This window comes from Hippichthys cyanospilos, chromosome 9 (assembly GCF_059441005.1).
Source record: "Hippichthys cyanospilos isolate Australia breed blue-spotted pipefish chromosome 9, RoL_Hcya_1.0, whole genome shotgun sequence".
Lineage (NCBI taxonomy): Eukaryota > Metazoa > Chordata > Actinopteri > Syngnathiformes > Syngnathidae > Hippichthys > Hippichthys cyanospilos.
The window spans coordinates 21,978,272-21,992,205 of record NC_142377.1 but is presented as its reverse complement, the minus strand read 5'-3'; the positions used below and the strand labels follow the sequence as shown (position 1 = coordinate 21,992,205).

Sequence of the window (13,934 nt, the reverse complement as noted above, 5' to 3'; positions counted from 1 at the left end):
GGGGCTGGGAAAGCAGGAGGGGGTTTCAAGCAAGGCTGACTGACCTGGGCCTTTGTTAGCAGATGGTGGGAAGCGCCACCTTGGCCTCTCGCACTGAATGCTAAGTAGCGCTGCCATTGTAAGGGCTTGTGCAGTACATGCGCTGGGCGTTACTCTGGGAACCAGGAACAGAGAAAAACTACACACCTTGAGGCAGCGCACCATCTTGTCCTGCAAGAGTTAATGTACTACCGAGTGAGAAGCGACTACCCCTTGGAAAAACATTCGAAAGATGCGACAAACAGTCCATACGGCATGGGAAGTTACACAGAAAGGCACTTTTGGATGTCAGCTTTGTGTGTGTGTGTGTATATTATATATATATATATATATATATATATATATATATATATATATATATATATATATATATATATATATATATAAAACGCTTTACGATGCGGTTGTTTGTGTTTGTCGTTTTGCCTCACTCTTGAGGCGCTTTAAGGTAATTGCTCTTATTTTCTGTTAGTGTCAAACTGCCTCAGCTGCAACGCGTCATTATAATGCTGCTCTGCTATTGCTCGGCGTCTAGACTCCCCATGACACCGGTCTACTATTGGTCAGCGTAATGGGGTCACGGAGATGCTGGTCTGCTATTGGCCGCCTAAAAACTTGATCTTGTGTGAGAGAGCTTTCAATATCGTATTTTTCATAAATCATAATAATTACGCTTACATTTATGTAGCGCCTTTCACGAAACCCAAGGCGCTTTACAAAGCACAGCACTATCACACAGTAAGACCGGTGGTGGTAAACTACGTTGCGTAGCCACAGCTGTCCTGGGGCAGAGTGACAGAGGCGAGGCTGCCATACGGCCCCTCCGACCAACCGCTGGAGGCAAGGTGGGTGAAGTGTCTTGCCAAAGGACAAAACAGCACGTGACTCTGACAGAGCAGGGATCGAACAGCCGACCCTTCGGTTACTGGATGACCCCCTCTACTGCCTGAGCCCCTCTACTGCCTGAGCCACTGTTAAATAAGCATGACACTGTGAAGTTGGCGACTACAACCACAACACACACACACACACTCTCTCTCTCGTTTGTAACTACAACGTAGGTACCAATTTAAATCAGCTCCTCGACAGGTATATCAGACCAATTGCAGTCACAGGACTTAAGAACAAAAGAAAACACAAGATGAAAATCACCGCAGCGGAAATATCAATGTCATACACTATATTTGTATTTTTGTCACTTTCATTAAAAAAAAAAAAAAAACACTATTGACGTCTATAGACCAATGATAAACATGTATAGCCATGCAGTGTAAAGTAGGTTAAACAAATTCAACAGTCAGGAGAGTCAAAGAAGGACACTGCCGCTTTCAGCAGAGACAACCAGTCTCTGTATTCTGTTAAATGTAACCATAACCATCACAGGACACGTAAGGTCAGTGGTGATTTACAAAGAGGCACTACAACAACAACAAAGCGTTGTCTCCTGTACAGATAACAACGGCACCAAGCTTCTCTCGACAAATTCAGACAGGATAAACCCATTGAGTTGATCTCAGTCAACTGGTGGCCTGCCTTGCTATTGTTAGTTGCCCGCATGATATTGCTCTACATGAAAAAATAAATAAACGCAACCTAAAAAGAGGCCATCAATAAAGAAGAATAAAACACAGCCTTGTGTACATCGAATGCTGCTCACGCTAACAGGTAAAGACAATCAAGTTTGCGTACTATCGTCATGACCTTGCCTCCGGGAAGAACTTCTAAAGAAATGCTTTCCAAGGCTGTTTCTTTCAAACATTACTCTCATATTGACCCTACCCGGGTCATTTGACTCTTCCCTGCTTGAAAGGAGAAGCGATGAGTACTGCAAGCCTAAGTAAGCCGAGCAAAGAATTCTAAAAACAGAATAAATTTCATCTATGTAATTCTCTTCATATCTTCTTTTTGACTTTATATCCATAAGATATATATTAATTGTCAGAAATCAGTATTTACCTACCTTTTTTGCACCTGTCTGTTCAGTTTCTGGATACACTCATTCACATCAAAATTTCTGGCAGCCTCATGGATTCCAACATGCTCTACTACAGGAAAAAAATCTTTTTGAAAGCTACTGTAACGTCCCTGAGTGTGAACAAGGATGGACTCGGATGTTGGTTCAGTTTGCTAGCTTCTTTGATTGAAAATAATGCGGTAACAACCTCAGCTAACACAAGCTGCAGTTAGCCCCAATGCACGGAGTGACAAAGAGCCAACTGACTTCCACCCTCATTACTGTAATTACTGTATGAAATGTCCAATATAGAAATGCGCGTCTGTCTGTCATAACTTATGTGGCTGACGGATGCAATCTTCCTCAAATGTTGTCAGATTTAAATAAATAAATACAATCTAATCTTTAAGTCACTGTTTATAGCTGCTTTGAACGTTCATTTTTGGTTTAAAACAAAAAAAAAGATGTGTGCTACATTTGGGGAATTACGCTATTTTATTAGTCATTTCAGTCAGACATGATTGTTTCTTCCCACCTGTTAATTGTGTCACATGGGCATCTGCTCATGTTGATCTTCCATGTAGTTAGATACGAGTCATTTGAAATGTACATGAATATGACCAAAACACCAGATATAATATTGTCATTAATCCCGATTTGAACTAGCAGGGTAAATGGGGCAACGACTATCTTTGAGCCAATTGACTGAGTGACTGACTGGGCGGACATGGTACTGATCACCGTCTCAAACTGACACCTTGCTGGAACTGTAACAGGAGATGACATAAGTGCAGTGACTCACTCCAGTCAAAAGTGGGCCAGCCTGTCCTCTGTGTGAACGCCTCCCAACAGCACAGGTGAAGGTGAATAGGCCAGTGGTGGCATGCGCTAATGACTTTTGGCAATGTTCAGAATGTTAGTGCTTGATAGACGCCGGAGCAACAAGATATTTATAAAAAAAAAAGACAATGACTTCACCCAGCGATTTTACGATGTTTTCTAAATGTTTGGTTTGTACCTAAAATAGGGTTTCTTAAATTACAATTCATCTAGAATTATGTTGGGCAATTAGAAAAACGTACGTATCTAAATAAAATAAAAATCAAATTAAACCAGGTATTTTTCGCAAAGCTTTGCTTTAGGTGACTTAATGGCTCAGATATTGCTGGCGCCGGATGCCTTGTACTACTGATGGACCTATTACGCCTACAGCGCCGATATTTAGCGTTTTGAGACATCTTATCAGCTGTTTTTATTTTCTTTCAGCTTTTTTTTTTTTTTTTAAATCTACTGGCCGGTAATATACCTTTTTAAATGTGAGTGAAACTCACGCAATCATGTATTCATTTAAAATGTTATTTCTGTTAAGAGATGCTGCTGACCCTGGTAAGTCTGCTTTGTTGTTATTTTTGATTTTAAAATAAAGTTGAATGAAACATGGATATTTTCAGTTCTGCTGAAAACTTGGAAACCTTTTTTTTTTAACATTGAAAACTTTACACATAAATTTGAGATCCTTGAAAGGCTTTCTAACGTGTTCATGCTCTTTTCTCCTGATGAAAAGTTGTACAGCTGAAACAAGAGCATCTCTGCAAAAACATTTTAGACAAAATGTAGTTGCAATATTGCTAGGTTGGTCAGTGATTTTGCAATATGTACACAGGTGCCTTTCTCTGCAGCCATGCTGTAGCATATGCAGTACATATCTGCTAATGATCATGAGAGAGCAAGGGCAAGTCAGATGATTGAGGCTATTTTATGTAAATATTGTTTTTATAACAAAGCATGTCTGAGTTTGCAAAAAAACAAAGTTGGAATGAGCATTTTGGCCCACAGCTGTGTTTGTGCCTGATGTGCTTTCAGATTGTATTAGCTTGTCCAAAGCAAATCGAGTTGCATCTGTATGAAATACGCAACTGTTTATGGCTTGCACCATATACTTTGTGAGACATGTCCAAACCCGGTCCTGCATGTTTTTGGGGTTTCTGACCTCCCAACACACCACTGGACGACGGAAACGTCAAAAACGTGCAAAATAGCGGCCCTCGAGGACGGGGTTTGGACATGCCTGTACAATGGGTTATAAAAAGCTGGATCATAATAATGACAATAACACGAGCTCACTACCGAAAAAAACACATGTAAATTCTTGATCAAGTCGTGCTTGATCAGAAATGTACCACCGCTGCCGGATCCAAAGCATTAGAAAACGCTCGTCGAGCAGACAACTGACAGGCCTGTCAGGGTGCAGCCCCTTTCATCTCCCTCATCAACGGGAGGGGAGGTGTTGCAACCATCCCCTCCCCAAAACCGGGCCTTATTTTGGGGCTAACATTAGCACGCTTCTGGGGCGATGCGGTTAGCCACCGAAGATAAGCGAACAAAGCCGGCCGGCCGGCCGGGCACCGGTCACCGGTGTCTCGAGCCACGAACCCCTTGCTACAATGTCAGCTCGTTTCAACCCTTTGGCACAACTCATATAGAGTTATAGTTGGACTTGGGGTGTGGCGTTGTGTGGGGGTGCAAATGCCCCCCTTCCCCAAACAAACCATCCCGGCGCGTAGCGTTCGAAAACCGGCTAGCATTAGCACACTTAGCATCCTAGCTAATTGTCCCCCCACCCTCCCTTGCCCTCCCACAACTACCATCACATCCAACATCTACTTTCGGTAAAACACAAACTCCTGGCCCAAAGACAAAGGTGGGAAATAGTGTTATGGAAGCACGCATACGTGTTACCGGGCATGTCAAAAGGATACTGTGTTGGCGGTACGGCTCCGGGCTGGGGGACTGCTGGGGCTCCAGGCGGCAGCGACACGGAGGTCAGGGTAGCCCGCAGTTGGCTCGACGGAGAGGGTCCGCTTCCAGGTCCACTCACGGCGACGGCGGCGGCGGGTTTGGGAACTACTTTCGGTGGTAAACTCATCGTAAAAAAAAAGGAACAAAAAAAGAAGGGAAAAAAAACTAAACCATCGAAAACAAAATAACGCAATAGGGAAAGGACCGTCGCTTTAGCTCGTACACATGGAGTCAAAGCAGGCCCCAAAGCCCCCCAAGAGAAGCGGGATAACGAAGCCCAAATAGCGACACTGATCTTTTCTTTTTTTTTTCATGGAAAGTCGCTGCCCGGATGAGCGGTGCTCTTCATGGGGATGGTGGGGAGCTTTAGCTTCCCTAGCCCGTCCGGAGCCTCTGCGGATCCCCGGCCCCCCCACCGGTTTCGTTTCTTTTCCACGAGAGTGGGGGTGGGGGGGAGAAAAAGGAAAAAAAGATAAACCACACGGTCATCAACCACCCGCGCGGGAAAATTTAGTTGAGCTGCTCGTCAAATGTGTTTTCTCTCATTTTTTGTTCTCACATACGTGAGGGAGTCGGTCAACATGGCGCAGCTGCCTACCGCTTCTCCAGCAGTCCGAGTAGGACAGATGATTCGGCAGTTCTCGGCCAATTACGGAATCGCTCGTCTAATCAAAAGAGCGACGAACCGTTTCCGCTGTCACGCCGCATATTTGCAGGAAAAAATCACATTTTGCAAGTCGTGTACACAATAAACAATACTGTATCAAGAATACACTTTATATGCAAAATGAAAACGCGCTACATCCAATGGTTTAAACCGATGTACACAGATTCGCACCGCATGATTTCAGTTTCAAACTACAGTATTTAGAACAACGAAAGCTCCTTATGGTCGAACGCCACTTCTCGGGACCTGTGCTCTGGCGCCCTCTATCGTCTCTTCGTGCTCTGCATCTTCTCGATCAGCAATTTAAAGACAAAAATACGTATGTATAGTTATTATTAATAGTAGTCCACGCTGGATTGATGAATGGATGGATGGATGGATGGATGGATAGATACATGGATGGAAGGATAGATAGATAGATAGATAGATAGATAGATAGATAGATAGATAGATAGATAGATAGATAGATAGATAGATAGATAGATAGATAGATAGATAGATAGATAGATAGATAGATAGATGGACAATAAACAAACAATAAACACAAACCAAGCAATGGCTCATAACTTAAATTGAACAATTCAAGACACTGCCTCGTAAAAAGAAAACAACGCAATGACATAGCCTGCTGGTTGGCCAAGAAAATGAATGCAAAAGAGAAACAGGCAGCAATGTTTTATGATCATTTTATTATACAAAATAACTGTACACATAAAGTTTAAGTGGTACAATTTGTCTGTTTTGGTTGTGGGTTCAAATCAGCCCAAAATGTACTTTGTCATACAGAAATTCAACATTCTCCCAGTAAAATAGATTGACAGCTAACCACATTGTACCTCCCCTCCAACAGTGCATATTTTCCCTCAATATTTGCGGATATTCGATTTATTCTGCGTATGGCTTTTAAATCCTAATTAAGTGGGCTTTCGCGTTTCAACAGGCAAAACGAACAAACGCATCAGTCCTAAAATCAGTGTAAGATAAAAAGTTACATAAATAATCAAATCAAATGGTACCCTGAGATATTGTAGAAAAGAGAATGGGAATGCAATTTATCTGCTCTTAACCCATTGAAATAATAAAATGTGTTTCTATTTAATAGGTGAAAAAGCTCTTTTTAATATTGTAATGTATAGAGTAGTAACATAGTTTAAAAGAATAAAAAAGGATTAAACCGTTTGAATCGTTGTTTAATTGTGAAAGCGCGACATGAATAAAATTGAGTTGAGGATGCTGCAGTCCAATTTATTTTCCCGCTCCTTCGGGCATACTACCTCAGCCATCGGGAGCCAGTATAATAAAGTCATAACAAATAAAAAAAATAGTACTTTTGACTACTACTGTATTTGACTCGGTTAGATGCTGTAATAATTGTCTTTTTTTATTTGTAGAGGAAAGGAGTATGTGCCTGTGAGTACTGTCATTATCTTTCCACGTGTTGCTCTACTGTTTGTGTTATGCTTCTAAAATCGTGGTTATCCATGCCAAGCATTAGCATTTTTCATTATATGTAAGCAAACTGTTTAACTGGCATAGTTAAGGCAACATTTAGATTTTTTTTTTTCAATACACAACGAGTAATTCTGTGTTTCTATGTTTAGTTTGGCAGTCAATTTCATATCTCAAGGCACCACTGTGAAAGTGAAACGAAGCGCAGTGTAGAGAATGGTTTCCCAAACTTCGGTTATTGACCCTTTTATGATCCACGTTATTTCTCTACATCCATTCAGTATACGCGTATGTTTCGGCTATATACTATGTGCTGTCCTGTATTTGTTAGCTTTCAAAAGTTTGGGAAACCCTGTCAAAGAGGGACGTAAAAAAGAAGGAAAAAAAAAAGCAGCTCGCGGCGACTGTCACTGAATGTGATGTGTACTACCGGCAATATCCAAGAAATGGCAGTTACAGTATTTCCTCAAATTCAAAAGCTTTAACGCCAGTGTTCTAAAAACAACAACACATTCTTAGCTCAGCAGTCCTTGAAAGGGAATATGATGGAAAATAGAATTTTAACTGGTTGTTTACAAATAGGTTGGTGTTGGAGTGCCTGCCCACCCGCAAAGTGTGAAATTCAACACATTAAACAGGGAAACGTCATCTGGCTATACCTGTAAATGTGTATAGAGTAATTTGTAAAAGCGGGGCTAACAGCCTGGACACCGAGTTTCTCCAGCTACTACATGATCAGCTGGACTGAGCGACATCCAGGTCCACCTTCCAGGTCCACCTTGGGCAGCATTGAGCGTCGGTTGCGTGGTGGTTCAGCGCCTCACATATACACAACGTAATGTATGCAGTGCTGCCTCCATGCGGGGGAAATACGCTACGGGCTCTGCTTCCTTAGAAGAGAGTGCCATCTAGTGCCACCGCTGGTTGTTATGGCAATGAAAACCAGAATCGCCATTGGTCTTGCAGTTCTGTGTATGGGTGCGGTTTCCAGTTGCTCAATTACTTGAGCACGGCAAGCCCCTTAAACGGGCTAAATTTGGCACGACAAGAAAATAGGTGTAAAATTCTTGATCTGTGGGGTAATTTTCCAAAAGCACGTCACAGACATGTTTTTAGGACACCTGGGATCAGTTTTAAAGTGTGAAAAAAGGTCCGTCTCATGAAAAAAGGGAGACTCGCTAGACCAAAGATCCACACAAAGCAGGCACGTTTAGTCGCGAGGGGCATGGAGTGGTTCTCAGCGGTTCTTCCGGCCGTCGAGCCTCCGCAGTCAGTTTCCCCGTTTCCTCTCCGCTGCCCATTCAAAGACATTACCAAAGCTTGCACTTGTGTTTGGGGTTCATAGGCGTGTTTGCTTTGCAGCCGAAATGCTTGGAAAACTCGTGCGAGTTGGAGACGGTCCCGATGACTCGGAATCTGGATGGGCTGTGAGGGTCGGTGATGACGCCCTCGTGCGAACTCTCGGGCGTCCTCACGGTGCACCACACCTGACGGAGGAGAAAGGAATGCTCACGTCGTTTGTGGCTCGCTGAGCACACGTCATTCAAAAGCAGAGGGGAAAATGAACAGCCAGTGACATTAATACAAACATTAACGAAAGATCTTGGAACACAAGTTCTTCTGATAGACAAAAACACCAACCCCCTAAAATACAATGACAGATCATTTTAAAGAAAGACCTAACCATTCCAATTTGGCATTTTACTTATAATTTCATGGGATGATGGCAGTTTTCTATTCATGTAATTTGTCATTTCAAGTTTGCGATCCTAAAATATTAATATATTAGTAAATATTAATTATCGACAGTGTCAGCGGTTATTGAAACCTTGACTTTTTAACGCGGTGCATCACTGTCAAGTTTCTGAAAATGCTAGTAGCAAAAATGCGCGTTTGGCTACACTTAATATCTTTTCTAACGTTACACTAAAAGACCCTCCTGTTACATTCAGGCGCGCTTCACAGATGGGGAGCTTCACTACATAAAAGCACAAATTTTTTTTGCCTGAGATAGGACAAAACAAAATTGGAGTAATGTGTATTTAAGATTGATTACAAAAATAAATAAAATCAAAAAGTCACAAACCTGTGCAAATCCCACAAAAAACAGCTGGTGGTTAGTCATTCCCAGAGCTGGCAGCGTGGCTTCCTCACCGTTTCTTTTGATCCAGTTGACGTAAGCCTTGCAAGCGAGGTATACCATCATGTTACATCACATGACCATCCAGAGGTAGAACGCTTGTTATTCATTTCACAGACAAAGGTCTTAACCTCATAGGCGGCCTTAAGTCCACCGTTGTCAGCGATGTTCTCTCCCAGCGTGTGGCGACCGTTCAGCGGCTCCTGGTTGATACTGTAGTTGCCGTACTGCTCCACCATGCACTGTGTCTGCTTCTTGAAGGCCTCCACCGATGAGTTCTTCCACCAAGAGCGCAGGTTGCCATCTTTGTCGAATTCCCGCCCTTTTTTTTTTTGCACAAGATCATGACGTGTCACCCAATACATTCAAATGTCACCTGCGATAGCTAATACCAGTGAAACGCACACACACCACTAAATTATCCCAATAGTAATTCATGGTTTGAATTGCCACTGACACATCTGGCAAAACTTCGCTCCTCCACTATATACCAAGACCTGAAACCGTTGTGTCATTTCGACATACTTCCTTCATAGAATGACTACTTTCCTATTATTTACGAATTTTGAAGCCATTTTTGGACATCTTACAGTTACAGAAGGAGAAAACAAAAAGCATAAGTGATTTTGTAAATAGAAACATTTAAATATTTTGAGGATTACTGTATCTGATTTCTTTTTATGTTGAACTGTTTAATGCAAATGATTGCCAACCTTGGTCATCAAAAGCGTGAGTCAGTTCATGGCCCATGACAACTCCGATTCCACCAAAGTTAAGAGCTCTGGAAGGTACCAAAAAAGTAGCATGGTGATGATGATGCCCACAGATGAGCATTGATGTACATACAGTGAAAGCGGGCTTCAAATTTAAGACTTACTTGGGCCAGTGGCGGCTGTAGAACGGCATTTGGAGAATTCCTGCAGGCAAAACAATCTCATTCTTGGTGGGGTTGTAATAGGCATTCACAGTAGGGGGCGTCATGCTCCACCTGCAAAAACGCATGGGGACATATAGGGTAGATTTGAGATCAAAGCGAGTGGACTCGAGAATTTTTGTGACACTAGCCCTCATCCGGCCAGTTTTTTTTTTGACGAACATGCTCAAATTTGAGATGCAAGCCCTGGAGCAGTGACCTCATCTAAACTCACTTCACAATAAATAGACAGTTCTAAAAAAAAAAAAAAGAGAGGCTTCAAGCAGTTCAAGTGCCAATTTCCCGTCAAACTAAAAAAAAAAACACTTTGACTCTGCATGGAATATTTGAACACAAATGGCGGCACAACAGATGTAATAGTCGTACCGATCAGTAAGCAGTTCACTCTTAATCCCACTTCCTTATATGTGCAGCAATTTATCGTAAAAATACTCGACATATAAAGTGCTCTCCTGACTCGTTAGACTTTTCAGGGAACCGCCGAAAGACCAGAGGAACTCACTGGTTTCTATTTGGAGATTTTCTCAGCTGGTCGGCTGTCACCCTGGCAGAGAAGTTGTAGTACTGCATGACGTTCTGGAAGTATAGATCCGGCACAACCTCGAACTGCAAAGAAAGACATTGCTTGTTTAGATCAGGCAAAGTGAAACATAGTTGGTATGACTGCTCATATGAAGTGTTTGACCACTCGCCCGGTTGAAGAAACAGAACAATTTTAGCAAGTAATCTGACGTAGCAACTGTTGCGAAAAAAAGAAAAAAAAAAGTTGTGCATTGCATAAAAGGTTAAATGTACTTTCTACAAAGTATTAATCAGCGTATTTTCCGGACTATAAGACGCACCTTTGAAAAGCGGGATTGTATAGCGTACCTTGGCTCCGCTGTCTGCAATGTTAAGTAGATTTGTTTTCCAATACCCTGTTCGGGCATAAATCTTTTGCATTCAACAATGACAGGGCCCGGATGGATTTCTCTTTTTTTTTTAAAACAGATTCTGAATTGTAGTGAATGAAAATCCAGATTCTTATATTATGTGATTGGTTCCCGGTGTGACATTGAACAATAGGGATGGAAACGGGAAGGGATAACAGTACAGTTAAGTTCAATAATTTAAGATGTGAAAATCTTTCATCTTAGTCTCAAATTTGTAAATTATAAATACTTTTTACATTAAAACTATATGTGTCTGTGTTGTATATACACATGTACACATATATATGTAGTTTGAGCATGGCATAAAAGGTTAAATGTACATTCTACAAAATATTAATATAGTATAAATTACATATATAGTGCTAATTGTTTTATATATACAGTACAGTGCATATTTAGTTGTTGCACAGGCATGAGTAGATCATTAAATTGTTTGAAATTGCTGAAAAATATAACAACGTTGCTCCTCAAACAAATCATTCAAAAAAATCGCTCTGCAAAGAAGAAAAAATATGTTGAGCCTTTGACCACATTTACCTACATCATTGAACACTTTGTCAAGCTTAGTGACATTCATGATGAACTCTGGATAGCCCACCATGTCGTAAATTGCATCTGCCTGTTAAAAACAAACAAACATACAAAAAAACAATTCAAGCAATGCGTCCTTTTACGCACAGAGATGCAACAATATTCCGTTTTTTTTTTTTTGCCTATCCACCTTCTCTTTCGCCGCCTTTTTTGTGTCATCGTCCATCCAGCTCACGTACTTCAGGCTGTCCTCAAACGCCCTTTTAATGTCGCCGACCATGTCCACGGCCTGCGGAGCAGACAGGAGGACCCGGTGAGAAGGGCGCCGTCTCACGTGGGACCAACACTGACACACTCACGATTGCCTTGCTATCCTCAGCGAATGTGGCCTTGACGAACATGGCACCCAGAGCGAAGCCGAGGCCACTGTCTGTATCACTGACGCACAGTTTCCAGCGAGGAGTGCAGCTCTGCGGCATCAAATGCGGCGAAAGGATTGGGAGAGTTTAAAAAGCAAAAGACAAACAAAGGAATTTTCTGGATTGGCGTCAGTAGGTCAGCCGCTCCACAAACAGGAAGTAAAATGGGCCCGAGAGGAGACTTGGCTCATTATCATGAGACAAAACTGAGTTATTCCACTCAGCGTAACAAAGGAATGTTAGTCGTTTTTGTTTTTTTTCCCTTCCTTTCTGAAGTTTGACAAAAAGATGCTATGATCCTTATAAGAAAAGACATGGACACTGTTTTGAATAATAATACAAGCGAGGTTGATTAATGGACTGGTTAAGAGTCACGTCCCAATAACACTGTTCATATATCGTGCACGTTGTTTGAAGGAGATCCAACACAATCCTTGCAAGTCTGTTAAGAAGATTTCTTCTTCGCACACTTCATTGATTGTTCTATGTGAAAGAAAGAACCTTCTTGATTTTAAATGAACATTTTCAAAGAAGTTAGTGCGACACTAGCACAGTTTTATCAGTGCCTCATTATCCTGTAAGAACCAAGGACGACTTTTGTTTAGCCCTTTTTTTTAATCCATTCAAGATTTAAAATAGCAAATCGTTGACTGAATTGGCATACGTGAATTCAAAACTACAAAGCAATATATTATGCTGTTTTCGCAAGCTGTAATGTCACCCAAGAAGGAAATATGTCATGTGTGTGCCACTTGAGGTTAATTCATCATACATTATTGTTCATGGCTGGCGTAGCACTGCGCATTACAATAGTTGTGATCAGATAAAGAGGAAAGATGAGGACGAAAGCAACTGCAATGTTACATAAAGTCGAGTAGATAAGCAGTCATGGGTCAAAAGGAGTTTGAGTTACTGAAGGCTCGTGTGGCAACACAAGTCTCAGCTGCACTGCCGCATAAGACTCACACACACGCTGTCTTTGTTATTACAGCTTGACCCGCTTGGAAAACAAACAGGATCTTACTCTGATAAACGCTAAAAGGTTATCTGCACTTATTCTGTGTTCCTTTTCTCCCCTCTCGCTTTACAAAACACAGCAATCCACTTGAGGGCCAAACTATTTCCCGTGTAGTTCTGCAGCTAAGCAAATCTTTCCCTAGATGATGACTGTTTTTGGAGGCTAATCAGTGTATCATGTTCACTTATTTCGTGAACAGTGGCTCTTGGGGAGTTTTGAGGTTTTTTTCATATGCGGGTGAAGTCAAACTGGAATTTTACCATTGAATAGACTATAAAGATGGGAGAAGGTTGCTCACCTTTTTAGTTCCGTACATAACCTCTAGAAGGCGCTGCTCAGCATCCTGAAACCTCTGGTCCAAGATGGACACCATCTTCCTTACTACCTTCATGATCATGTAGTTGTTGAGGAGGCTGGAGAGTAAACATGATCATTGGATGGTGAAAACCTTCTTTTTCCCCCCACAATGTTTTATGCACCACTATTTCTTATAGACAAACATTGATCAAAGGGTTTGCTTTTTATCCCCTTCCCTTCTGTGGCTTGTTTTATTTCTTCTATTTAAAAAAAAAAAAAGTCTTTTTACTTTCCTAGAATCAACCTTTATTGACTTCCACAGCAATAATAGCATATCGGAATAAAAACAATAACAAGGTCCAGTACATCTAATCATGATGTTTATGAAATGAACATTTCAGCATATCGGCCTAAATAAGCTAGCGCAAACTGACCAGAAATCTCACGACACCAAACAACACAAACATTTGCTGTTACACACCTTCTCAGCTTGATAAAATAAGAGGAAGGGCTTCTTGCATTGAACGATTGAAGGAGGGGGACTCAGACCTTTTATTGGTGTTTGTTATGAGGTCCGACACTTTCTGGAGGTACTCTGTGGCATAGACCACCACGGGCTCGGACTCGTTGATGGGCACAGGTGCAAACACCTCATTGAGATAAGGGATCCAGTCCACCGCAGGAGCCAGACTCTGCACACAAAAAGGGACAACTCAAATTCAAAATCGGGATTTGTGGTGAGGGGGCGCGGCACG

General features: G+C 41.8%; 2 protein-coding genes across 6 annotated transcripts in view; both read right to left on the bottom strand.

Annotated features, from left to right (window-relative positions):
- The window catches only part of eif4g3a (eukaryotic translation initiation factor 4 gamma, 3a), a 37,902-nt gene extending 32,500 nt beyond the window's left edge, over positions 1-5,402 (bottom strand). For all 4 annotated transcript variants that reach the window (XM_088423446.1, XM_088423447.1, XM_088423448.1 and 1 more), the window contains exon 1: positions 4,753-5,402. In XM_088423446.1, coding sequence (XP_088279572.1) covers positions 4,753-4,919 — 167 coding nt within the window. In that variant the 5' untranslated portion in view covers positions 4,920-5,402. The remainder of the gene's footprint in view (positions 1-4,752) is intronic.
- A 727-nt stretch (positions 5,403-6,129) lies between these two features.
- ece1 (endothelin converting enzyme 1) overlaps positions 6,130-13,934 on the bottom strand; it is a 21,024-nt gene continuing 13,219 nt past the window's right edge. For both annotated transcript variants that reach the window (XM_088422388.1, XM_088422387.1), the window contains 11 exons: positions 13,729-13,871; positions 13,181-13,295; positions 11,805-11,915; positions 11,636-11,734; positions 11,456-11,533; positions 10,485-10,588; positions 9,926-10,036; positions 9,762-9,829; positions 9,180-9,370; positions 8,995-9,090; positions 6,130-8,395 (listed from right to left, as the gene is read on the bottom strand). In XM_088422388.1, the coding sequence (XP_088278514.1) occupies positions 8,219-8,395; positions 8,995-9,090; positions 9,180-9,370; positions 9,762-9,829; positions 9,926-10,036; positions 10,485-10,588; positions 11,456-11,533; positions 11,636-11,734; positions 11,805-11,915; positions 13,181-13,295; positions 13,729-13,871 (1,293 nt within the window). In that variant the 3' untranslated portion in view covers positions 6,130-8,218. The remainder of the gene's footprint in view (positions 8,396-8,994; positions 9,091-9,179; positions 9,371-9,761; positions 9,830-9,925; positions 10,037-10,484; positions 10,589-11,455; positions 11,534-11,635; positions 11,735-11,804; positions 11,916-13,180; positions 13,296-13,728; positions 13,872-13,934) is intronic.